A 12903-nucleotide genomic window follows, 5' to 3' on the forward strand; every position below is an offset into this window, starting at 1 on the left:
GTCCTCGGTACGTGGTGGGCACAGGGACTTCTACACACCTCAGACATACCACATGCCTCTGAAAGCACACGACTGGCCCTGTTTTATAAACTGGAGGAAGCAAACCCGAGATGTGACGAGGACCAAAGACAAAGTCTCCGTGACAATTCTGTTACGGAGTCATTTGCAGATATGGTGGCTGTTTTCACTCTCCTCGTTGTTATCCATTCATTTCTCTTCTCACCTCTAAAGAAAACGGCAGCCAAAAGAGTGATTGGCTTGCTCTATAAAACTGTCTTGCTGCTGCTAAGCTGCTTCAGTTGTGTCCGACTGTGTGCGACCCCACAGGTGGCAGCCCACCAGGCTCCTCTGTCCACAGGGTTCTCCAGGCGAGAATACTGGAGTGGGCTGCCATTTCCTTCTCCAAAACTGTCTAGCCATCAAGCAAGTGTTCTTCCCACTATGCCACTCTGCCTCCAAGGCCGGTAGATCTATGTAATGAATAACTATGAACAGACTATCCAAACGGCAGATGCAGACAAACTGGAATCATGTAAAAAATGATCCCTGGGATATTCCTCAGCAAACTGAACAGCCAGGTGGACTGGTGGAAGGCTGGCATCTAAATGTGAAAGTTGGCACGTTCTCCCAGGGACCCACTGGATCCCTCTTCCCCTAAATGAAGGGGCTGTCTTTGCCCTTTGAGCTTTAGCCTGTTAGGATACAGTGTGAACTAGTGGTTCTTTAAGCTAGCTTAAATGGGGGTCATCACTAGACACGCAGCAAGAGGCAGTGAGAGCCGAATAAAGAGAAGGGGCTTACTTCAATGACCAGCGTCTCATTGATGGGGCCCGGGGCAGACAGGCATTCAGGGCGGTTGAAGGCACGCTGGTACTCAAACACGGTCCCCGCAAAGGCAAACTCCCCTGGCCAGTCGACGCTCCAGGCCCCTGTGAGGTAATACTTGTGACTGAGGCTTCGGACTGCAAGGTAGCTGGAGGATATCTGCAGCTCCTGGACCTCGATGCTGCGGGCGCCCGCTGGGATGGTGACCACCGGATAATACTCTAAGTGGAGAGAGCAGAACATCTTTGTCATCCACGTCACCCGCGGGAGACCCCGTCAGAGAGATGCAGCGGCCCTCCTTACAGAGTGCGGCTCATTTCTACTCCTACGCAGTGAAAACACTCAGTTATTCCATTTTTCAAGTGGTAGGAACACCCTAGAGAGAAAATGATGTACTTTCCCCAAGCACATGCATGCGGACAGAAGACACACTTCTCTTTTTCTGAACGACAAAGGCCACGAAACTCAAAGATGCTTTTTATTTTTAATCAATCTGGAAAAAAACTTGGAACTGCCTAGTCTCAACTGTGGTGTGCAGAAGACAGGGCTCGAAGCTCAATTCTACTCAAGATGGTGAGATAACTGCTTCAAGTATGCATCTTACGTTTTAAGTGTGGACCATCTAAGTTCCATAATACAGGGACTTCCCTGGTGGCCCAGTGGCTAAGACTCTGCACTCCCAGTGCAAGGGGCCCAGGTTTGGTCCCTGGTCAGGGAACTAGATCTCACATGCCACAGCTAAGACTGGTACAACCAAATAAATAAATACATATATTTTTTAAAAGTTCCACAATATGTTCTTTGTTTAACAAATACAGGTGTCACAGCATATTGAAATTGCTCAGCAGAAAGGCATTTGTTGAACACACCTCTGGATGTTTGTATTGCTAAAACTTCTCATCCTCCTTTGCTCTTGCATAAGTAACAATACGTGAACCGACAACTTCCAGATGTTCAAGACAGATTTAGAAAAGGCAGAGGAACCAGAGATCAGATTGCCAACATCCACTGGATCATCGAAAAAGCAAGAGAATTTCAGAAAAATATCTGCTTCATTGACTATGCTAAAGCCTTTGACTGTGTGGATCACAACAAACGGTAGAAAATTCTTAGAGAGATGGCAATAGCAGAACACCTGACCTGCCTCCTGAGAAATCCGTATGCAGGTCAAGAAGCAACAGTTAGAATTGGACATGGAACAATGGACTGGTTCAAAATTGGGAAAGGAGTACATCAAGGCTGTATATTGTCATCCTGCTTATTTAACTTACATGCAGAGTAAATAATGCGAAATGCTGGGCTGGATGAAGCACAAGCTGGAATCAAGACTGCAGGGAGAAATCTCAATAACCTCAGGTATGCAGATGACACCACCCTTATGGCAGAAAGCGAAGACGTACTAAAGAACTTCTTAATGAAGGTGAAAGAGGAGAGTGAAAAAGCTGGCTTAAAACTCAATATTCAAAAACAAAGATCATAGCATCTGGTCCCATCACTTCATGGCAAAGAGATGGGAAAAACTGGAAACAGTTATAGACTTTATTTTCTTGGGTTCCAAAATCACTGCAGATGGTGACTGAAGACATGAAATTAAAAGACACTTGCTGCTTGGAAGAAAAGTTATGACCAACCTAGACAGCATATTAAAAAGCAGAGACATTGCCAACAAAGGTCCATCTAGTCAAAGCAACGGTTTTTCCAGTAGTCATGTCTGGACGTGAGAGTTGGACTATAAAGAAAGCTGAGTGCTAAAGAATTGATTCTTTTAAACTGTGGTGTTGAAGAGACTCTTGAGAGTCCCTTGGACTGCAAGAAGATCCAACCAGTCCATGCTAAAGGAAATTAGTCCTGAATATTCATTGGAAGGACTGATGCTGAAGCTCCAATAATCTGGCCACCTGATGTGAAGAACTGACTCATTAGAAAAGACCCTGATGCTGGGAAAGATTGAAAGCGGGAGGAGAAGGGGATGACCGAGGATGAGATGGTTGGATGGCATCATTTACTCAATGGATATGAGTTTGAGCAATCTCCAGGAGATGGCGAAGGACAGGGAAGATTGGCGTGCTGCAGTTCATGGTGTCAAGAGTCGGACACGACTGAGTGACTGAACAATAACAAAGCATCAAAAGCCACCATCTTCCACGCATCATAGGAGCCAGCGAAAAGCTGGATCATGTTTAGCAAGTCTCAAATTCATTTGGCAGCAAAGGACATGTCCCACCGCTCATAGCACTGAATCTGCAGCATTTCTTACCATTTGCTTTGTGCTGGTTGAGGTACAGGCCTTTATAAAACTTGCAAGTTGAGTTATCACCTTTGCAAACACCACAGGCATCTGAAACTGCTTTAGAGCCAAGTTCATGATCACATCCCACTGGCTGTGACCAAAAAACAAAAAAAGAGTGAGAAAATCAAACATTTGAGAAGCCACTGGCTTAGAATAACCAAAACGTATACATGGTTTTCTGTATTTACTAAATATTAGGAAGGTGGTGCACCTTTATGATTAAGAGCAGAGTCTCAAGTTTGACTAGGGATTCAAATCCTTCCTCTGCCATCACTAGACATATGATCAGGGAAGTCACAAAACTTCTCTAAGGCTTAGAGCTTTCATCTGTAAAACTGGAATGAAAAGCCACTACTGCTGTTAATGGGAGAGGAATTTACTCAGGCCAGTTCTACCAGTGAAACATAAAAATGCTGGGACTGCCCCTCCTCCCCCCAGCACCAACCCAAGGACGCTCACACTCCCTTAAAAGATCACGGAGCTCACAATCAAATTGAAAAGAGAAAGTAGATACCGGAAGAAAAAGAAAAACTCACCCCAAGTAAACAGAAATGCTATTTCCAAGCACATTTACAAAGTTCTAAGCATGTACTGCGTGTACTTAGTGAACACGCAAGAAAAGTCTCCTGCCACTGTTATCTCCATTCTTATTTTTTACAAACTTTCATGTAAAGTAGCACATATCAGCACCTCCGTATGTGGAAAGGGAGTGAAAGAGAAATTCAAAACACAGGACAGGGGTCATGCAGAAAGTGAGCAGGGACTTGGAGATAAAAACTCACATCCAACTTGAAATGTTACCCTTTTCCCTTCACCAGCTGCTCTTATCCAGACATAAGAATCTCCCGCCACACTTCTCCCGCTATAAATTTAATAGGAGGCAGCACAAGCATGACCACATGTTCCAAAGAAGAAATGTTCTCTTACTTCACAGATCCCATCAATGCAAACGTCGTTCTTGTTTGGGGAACAAGGAGTCCCGTCTTTCACCTTGCTGGACATGGCGAAAAAGAATTCAAAGTTCTCAGCCTTGCAGTACAGTTTACATCGGTCTTCCTCTAGAAGCAAAGAGATCAAACGAGGTCACGGTCAAGAGGAAATCCTAGGACAATGACGTGATTACCGAAAAGATGAGTTAAATTTATTTAGAAAGCTACTATGATCAAGGTTAATAACCTCAGATATGCAGATGATACCACCCTTATGGCAGAAAGTGAAAAGGAACTAAAAAGCCTCTTGATGAAAGTGAAAGAGGAGAGTGAAAAAGTTGACTTAAAGCTCAACATTCAGAAAACGAAGATCATGGCATCTGGTCCCATCACTTCATGGCAAATAGATGGGGAAACAGTGGAAACAGTGTCAGACTTTCTTTTTTGGGGCTCCAAAATCACTGCAGATGGTGACTACAGCCATGAAATTAAAAAGACGCTTACTCCTTGGAAGGAAAGCTATGACCAACCTAGATAGCATATTGAAAAGCAGAGACATTACTTTGCCAACAAAGGTCTGTCTAGTCAAGGCTATGGTTTTTCCAGTGGTCATGTATGGATGTGAGAGTTGGACTGTGAAGAAGGCTGAGCACCGAAGAACTGATGCTTTTTAACTGTGGTGTTGGAGAAGACTCTTGAGAGTCCCTTGGACTGCAAGGAGATCCAACCAGTCCATTCTGAAGGAGATCAGCCCTGGGATTTCTTTGGAGGGAATGATGCTAACGCTGAAACTCCAGTACTTTGGCCACCTCATGCGAAGAGTTGACTCATTGGAAAAGACTCTGATGCTGGGAGGGATTGGGCACAGGAGGAGAAGGGGACAACAGAGGATGAGATGGCTGGATGGCATCACTGACTCGATGTACGTGAGTCTGAGTGAACTCCGGGAGTTGGTGATGGACAGGGAGGCCTGGCGTGCTGTGATTCATGGGGTCGCAAAGAGTCAGACACGATTGAGTGTCTGAACTGAACTGAACTGATGATCAAGGTGGGAAATGTTACAGTTTTCCATGTGGGTGTGTGTGCGCATGTATGCCTGAGGGCAGATGTATGTGGCTTTTTAACACATGAACTCCTTTTAGTAATCCATATAATACTTTAACATTAATACATGAGAACTTTATTTTCCTAATCCTAAGAGCCACAATACAAGTGATTGGTGGCTTGTGTCCCTATCCTCCTTGGATAGTAAGTATTTAAGATTTCATAGACCCTGAGGTCAGCTATTAATAGCATGTGAACGAAGCAGTATTGCTGGGTCACAATAAAACAATATTTGAAAAGACGGGTCAGGGGCTTCCCTGGTGGCCCAGTGGTTGAGACTTTGCCTTCCAGTGCAGGGGGTATGGGTTCGTTCCCTGGTCTGAGAGCTAAGATCACATGTGCCTTTGGGCCAAAAAAACCAAGTCATAAAGCAGAAGCAGTATTGTAACAAATTCAGTAAAGACTTTAAAAGTGGTCCACTTAAAAAAAATATGTTTTAAAAAAGGGTCAGATTTGGCCCATAGGTCATAATTTTCTGATTGTGATTTAGGACAGGCACAATGATTTTAGATATTTATTCAGTCTGTTAAGAGGGAATGTTTTAGGCACTTTGGAAAAAAGGCATATGGTCAATAACGTTTACAAAACATACAGAAAAGAGTCAAATCATGAAAAGGCAGAGGAAGCAAACAAACTAAACATTAAGACTAAAACAATGTTAGGTCTCTGAGAAGTGTTTGGTATCACATGCAAAAATAAAGTATTATCTTTAGAGAGCTTTTGTTATCAGAAAGGCGTTATTGTGCCAATTTCTCCCATAGAAAGAGTCCTTTTCGGCCAGGAATTCCACATGACGCTGCTCACATGAGACTTGATGTGGGCGATGCTGTGTGAAGTCCTTGACAACAGTTTGACAACAAATGTGTGAACAGTTCGCAAGTGAATGCCTTTCACAAACCACTCAATAAAAGACAGAGTCAAAAACAGGAGAGAAGGGCAGTCACTATGGCCCAAATGTGCAGCCGTATGGATAGATTCGATTCTTTTTCTCACCTAGGAATTTTTTCTAATAACATTTTTATTTCATGAGTCCTACTCAGTGCATGTGAGATTAGGGAGCTAGAAAACATATACCCTCTCTTTTCTCCATCATTCCTAAGAATTAACAAGTTCTAGAAAGTTCAGTGTTTCCACACAGGTTCCTGAGAAAGTTTAGGAACTAGTCTATTAGAAACACAGAAATTGGGGTAGGGGATAAATTAAGATAAATTAATTTAATAAATTAAATTTGGGATTAACAGATATGCACTAGTATATATAAAATAGATGGAGAAGGCGATGGCACCCCACTCCAGTACTCTTGCCTGGAAAATCCTATGGGTGGAGGAGCCTGGTAGGCTGCAGTCCATGGGGTTGCTGAGAGTCGGACACGACTGAGTGACTTCACTTGCACTTTTCACTTTCCTGCATTGGAGAAGGAAATGGCAGCCCACTCCAGTGTTCGTGCCTGGAAAATCCCAGGGACAGGAGAGCCTGGTGGGCTGCCGTCTATGGGGTCGCAGAGAGTCGGACACGACTGAAGCGACTTAGCAGCAGCATATAAAATAGATAAACAGCAAGGTCCTACTGTATAGCATAGACAGCTGTACTCAATATCTTGCAATAGCCTATAAGGGGAAACAATCTGAAAAAGCATATATACATATATAACTGAATCATTTTCCTGCACACTTAAGACTAACAGACATTGTAAATCAACTACACTTCCATTTAAAAAAAGGAATACAGAAGAAAAAGCTAATCAGTGTAAGACAGAGACCATCTAGATTTATGAAAAGTCTTTCCCTGATTCTGCGCAAGCAGCATGAATGTCACAGACCTTCAAATCATGGTCTGTCTTCTATGATTTTAAGTAAGTGTCAAAGAGAGAAGAGGAAAGGATGAGAAAGCCTAAACTTTTGTGTCTCCTGCAGTAGGACGTGAGACCCTATGGCTGGGGTCTCTGTTTTATTCAATGTACTCGCCTCTGCATGGAGCAGAGAGTCTCCCAGGAGGAGGTCCTCAATCAGTATCTGTTGGATGAATGAATGAAATGGCAAGTTCTCTACCTCGTAAAGCTGCAATAATATTAGTGACAGAAATTTGAAATCAGAAAATATTTTGTAACATTTGCTGATATTGAGCAAAGTTGTAGTATCACCTCTGATTTGTAGAAGCTATTTAATACTTATTATAATGAGGTCTGATTACATCAGTTCCTTTTGGTTATTGATAATATAGGTTCATTTTGAGCTTTTGTGCAGAAGCAGCCCTCAGTCTTATTTCCCATGAATTATCATTAAATCTGATCTCTTCCCATTCTGCATATGTCTGACTGGGGTTCACATTTATCCTTTTCCAAGGGAGGGTAGATGAGTTCTGATAAAGTGAGTGAGTGGAAAAACATTGATAGGAAACAAACAGAATGGTCTCAGCTTATTTTGTACAGAATTATTCTGTTTCTGTAACAGAAAGTACATTAAATCTGGTACTTACATACATGGTAACTAAATTTTGATGTTGAGCTGAAAATCAAAACTAATCAATGTAAAAGTTCAAATACAAGGTATTACTTTGCGATAGTAAGTACCAAGAATTTTATATAGAGATATTTCTTATTCATGGTGTGTGTGTGTGTTTGTGTGTGTGTGTGCATACACTCTGAAAATAGGTCTTCCCATGTCTGTTATCATCTACCATGTCAGTTACTGAGAATGGTGTCTCCATGGGGCAGATATGGTTTCATGAGTTTTTGGTCTGGACAGTTCATACCAACTGCAATTAACATTCCTGGGAGACTTAATTGCTGAAATGTCAAAAGTAAGTTTAGAAACATAAGTACATTCCAAACACATGACCTCTTCAACTTATACATGTGGGAGGCAAGGGATGTCTTGTGAAAAAAAAAAATGTGGCAAAATAAACAAACCCACAGAACTGAATGAAAACCTGGGCCAGGATGGGCCCGGGTAATGAAAGGTAAACACTGAAACTCTTTTATACAGGCAACAATTTTTTCTGTGCTGTTCATTCACATTACTGTTCACATGGAGATATATTTGTTTGAGGTTCATAGAGACCAAATTACCTTCCACTTTCATATAGGGTTTCCACTGGTAGAACCATCCACGGAAAGGTTTGCTGTTATACTCTGCACACTGCTGGGCTCGGAAATCCAAGCTGTTTTTATCACAAGGGTTAATATTGCACAGCTGATAAACACGGCTAGAGCCAGGACAGAACTTGCCACCATACTGAGGCCTGCAAAGAAGATTAAAGCTCTTTAAATACTGGCAAGCAAAGGGCTCACTATTAGTCACAGGCAATATTACAGGGAGGGACCATCATCATGGTGGCCACAGTGTATGGCAGTGGAACCAGTCGATTACAACAGTGGAAATATGTGGCCCACAATCCTTCTTGTACCCATGGCAGACATCACTAATCAACCAACAATTTTTCTTGTTCTCTGCTTTCTTTTCTCTACATGGCCCTAGGGTAGATACAACCACTGTTCATCAATTGCCATGTTAGATGGAATGTATTTGCTACCTCTGAATCCAATTTGAACATTCTGGTGACTTCCATAAAGACTGGCGGAGGCATATTCTTGGTGCGCATCCTCTTACCTCATGTGTTAGGGAAGTCTGCAAGCATGCCTAAATGCTCTTGCTCAGTGTGCCACGCATGCAAACACACAGGCCCCATTTGCTGGCGCCAAAGCTCTTCCAGCGCAGATCCAGCCTCCTCCCCAGCTTGGCTCCCATCTCCAACCCCTCTCCTCTCCCTACAGTTTGTAGAGCACCTCCTGGGATGCACAAGGTCCAGTAGGACACTGAGTGTATGACTTGCCATATTTTCCAATCTTGCTTTGTCAGACTCATATGCGCTTTATTCCCAGGATTCTAAACTCGGGGGTGGCGGGAACATGCCCTTGTTTGTATCTGCATAATTACTTTTTAACATTGCAGGTGGCCTGCGCCTTTCCTGCCAAGCACAATGGGAAATGGGTTTCCAGAGTAAGGAATCCCATTAGAACATAAATAATTATGACCTAATGGCAAGCTCTTTAAGATCTTGCTAGGTAGACTGCAAAAACCAGAAAGCAAAATAAAAAGGAGTGTCAACCCCACTGAAAAAAGTTACCAATAATGTCTTCTCCGGCATACTCCAGGCACAAAGAAATTGCCTCTTTTCATTTCCATGAAATGGACTAAAAACCATGTATAGATCATCTCTTACAAAAGCTCAATGCAAACATGTAACACAGAAGAAGGATCCAAGTTAATAAATACACGTGATTAAAATTCCTTGTCTCTTTAGGAAGCACAGGAATGCTATAAAACACCTCTGGATTTGCTTCAGCACATTTGATCAAATCCTCCTATGTGAAAATGGATTCAACAGAACGGGGAAGCATCACATCGCCAGAATGAGATTTTTAAGCTATTTCAAAACACTCTGGAACAACTACTAAAGCATTTAGCAGTTATTGTGCTAGATCGAATCCACCAAGAATTCTTAAACCATTATCCAAAAAAGCATTTAGAAAAGTCTTAAAGTGCCACATGAGAGCCTTCCTCTGTTCCTGGTCATCTTTACAAGTCGTGCGTAATTAAAATTGTCTCAGCATAAGCCTCTCTAGTCTGAGATTTTACAAATAAGCTTCGTTTAGACTATTCAAATTCAACAAAGTGAAAGAGGACCACCTGTGAACTCTTCAATTCAGAAAGTGTAACGTGGAAAAGACCTCAAAACTCAGACAGGGATTTCCGTGGTGGTCCGGTGGTTAAGAATCCGCCTGCCAATGCAGGGGGTGTGGGTTGGATCCCTGGTGAGGGAATGGAGATCCCACATGCGCGGGGCAACCAAGTCCATGTACCACAACTACCGAGCCTGCATGCCACAGCTAAGATCTTGCGTGCCGCAACTAAGGCCCAGGGTAGTCAAATAAAAAACCAGCAAAAAGCCTCACATAGCCATCCCCCCAGTGTACAGATGAAGTGAAAGACGGCCGGCAGCACTTCTCAGATGTGCTGAGTGGAGGTCACACAGCTAGAAAGAGCCAGAACAGAGCTCCACCTCACACCTTTGGGCTCCCCAGGATGAGGGTCCAGCTCGGCGGTGCCTGCATGGAACTGAGGTCGGCAGGCGGGCTGGGCATGGGAAGGCAAAGAGGGAGACGAGGACGCCCAGTGCTTCGGGGGCGGGCTGCGGACAGCGGAGCAGATCTGAAGGGAAGCACACTCTGCTCCTTGCCAGCTTTTCTGCAGGCAATTTCAGTCAGCCTCCTGACGTGTCAAGTGAGGACGGCTGTGATGATTACCTGAGAGACGGCCGGTAGAGAGTTTTGGGCAGAGGACAAATCAATTGTAACTGTTTTAAAGTGCTTTCTACTTTTAATGACTGGCAAGAATTTGGACTTTGCCATCAAATCTTCAAATACAGATACGTTTTTTCCTGCAACTTGGAACATGAGTATTAGGATAAATTAACAGAAAATTCTACCATGATGTCCCTTGGTACAATGAGTTCTTTATGATTAAAAACAAAAAACTCCGAAATATCTAGGTGCATGACTTTGTCTTTATATTAGATTACTATGAAGTATATACATATTTGCTTCTGAATAATTTAGTCAGTCCTGACTACAAATGGCTATACTGTTGGTTGATCATTATATATTGCAGTGGCTGAGCATTACAAGCAGTTGGGAAGCTGTTTTTAAGAAGTATTTATATATGTAACTCTCCCTCCATATATACACATACACACACATATATTTATATAACATATTTACATATGTATACATATAGACACATATACACTATACATATACAAATACATATTTACATATGTATTATATGGTTATATGTGTATATATAAATATAAAATACATAGTGACTGAACAACAATGTGTATATATATGTAAACATATGTATATATACAATATATTACATGTATATATGTGTATGTATATGTATATTTATATACAATCGATCACACATGTGTAAATATACACAGACACAGATATATATATATATATATACACACACACACACACAAATATTTCTGAACTTCTTCAAAGGCTTTCTCAATAAAAATACATGATGAGGAGTGTCAAGAAATCAGTGTTGTTTTTTTTTAAAGCACAACTGGTGATTCTGATAATCAGCTGAGTCTGGAATTTACTGGTTGGAAAATGGGCCAGAGATATGATTCAATGCTTCTTCTGTTAGTCTTTCTCAAATGGACTCATATTTTAGGAGAGTTCGAGAATGTTCTAGAGAGTTCTAGAATGCCTTCCCTGGTAGCTCAGCTGGTAAAGAATCTGCCTGCAATGTGGGATACCTGGGTTGGATCCCTGGGTTGGAGATATCCCCTGGAGGAGGGCATGGCAAGCCCACTCCAGTATTCTGGCCTGGAGAATCCCATGGCCAGAGGAGCCTGGGGGGCTACAGTCCGTGGGATGCAGAGTCAGACACGACTGAGCAACTAAGCACACACAGAATGCTTTTGCAAGTTTGCTTATCATGATTTGAATTGCTCCACTTGAATTTTCATTATTCATTTTCTTGAACAGAGTGTATAGGAATTTCACTAGGCTCTCTTCCAGGGAACCAGAAAAAAATGTTCCCAGTGAGGATGAAGACAGTGGGATCTTGGTTAGACTCCCCCATGCCCAGCCTGGTGACCTGAACAACGGCTGCCACTCTGAGTGGGAGCCTCCGTCTCCTCTGGCTACCCATTTGCAAAATCATCAGATGAAGCAACAGGTTTCAGCTCATGCATCTGTTCTACCCTGATTGACAGCAAATGCCTGGAAGTCTTTTGAGAAGGTTCCTGAGGCAGAGTAGAGATCAGCAAAACACAGGGGCTTTGATGAATGGGTCTGTCACAGACATGGGACAAAGACGAAGGGCCACATGTGCTGGGTCTGGCCATTCCAGAACCAGATAACCTTTCAGTCTTTTTGAAGCTGAAAAGTTTGATAAATCCATGAATCAACCAGAAATAATTCATTTTTTATGAAACAAAATATGCTCTGGGAAAACCATCATTATGTGAAATAAAAAGCTCACATTGCTTTTCACATGAAAAAATGAAAGTACTCAAGCTGAGTGATCTGAACAGACCAAAGGTTTCAGCGGAATCGAGAAAGAAATCAGTAACCTGAAAGAGGAGTAAACCAGCTTTACGGCAACAACATGAACTAAGGATGGAGAGCTGATTCAACCGTTTCAAAACAGCCGATCATTTACTTGCTTTATTTATGACTTTGTGCATCAGTTCAGTTCAGTTCAGTTGCTCAGTCGTGTCCGACTCTTTGCGACCCCATGAATCGCAGCACGCCAGGCCTCCCTGTCCATCACCATCTCACAGAGTTCATAACTAACCAAAATCCTGATTAGCCTCAATCTTGTTTGAGATGATAAAATTGCACCAAACTGAACCACTTGAATGACTAATTCTTATATTAGGTGTTTCTAAAATTACAGTATGCTATTTCCAAGAACAATGTCTTGTTATAATGAGAGCTCTCAATCCCACAGATATGAGAGAGGCTTTAATTTAAATCTCAGGGGCGTCATTCATGCACTTCACCAGCAGAGCTATTGAATTAGGTAATCTCTTTCGTTCTTGAGAAAATATCGAGATTGTAAAATGTTGCGATGTATGAAAACCAGATCCATGAAATATGCTGCAAAAACGAAAAGTAATAGAATGATTCTAACAATTCTATCCAAGACATGGGCTACACTCCGTGTATGTGGA

At 42.3% G+C, this 12903-nt stretch overlaps 1 protein-coding gene across 1 annotated transcript in view; it reads right to left on the minus strand.

Moving 5' to 3' along the window:
• ADAMTS18 (ADAM metallopeptidase with thrombospondin type 1 motif 18) overlaps positions 1–12903 on the minus strand; it is a 150253-nt gene that overhangs the window by 40491 nt on the left and 96859 nt on the right. Inside the window, exons 13-16 of the mRNA XM_052656549.1 lie at positions 8216–8388; positions 4043–4173; positions 3083–3206; positions 802–1046 (exon numbers count right to left, since the gene is read on the minus strand). Coding sequence (XP_052512509.1) covers positions 802–1046; positions 3083–3206; positions 4043–4173; positions 8216–8388 — 673 coding nt within the window. The remainder of the gene's footprint in view (positions 1–801; positions 1047–3082; positions 3207–4042; positions 4174–8215; positions 8389–12903) is intronic.

The sequence above is a fragment of the Budorcas taxicolor genome, chromosome 18 (assembly GCF_023091745.1).
Source record: "Budorcas taxicolor isolate Tak-1 chromosome 18, Takin1.1, whole genome shotgun sequence".
Taxonomy (NCBI): domain Eukaryota; kingdom Metazoa; phylum Chordata; class Mammalia; order Artiodactyla; family Bovidae; genus Budorcas; species Budorcas taxicolor.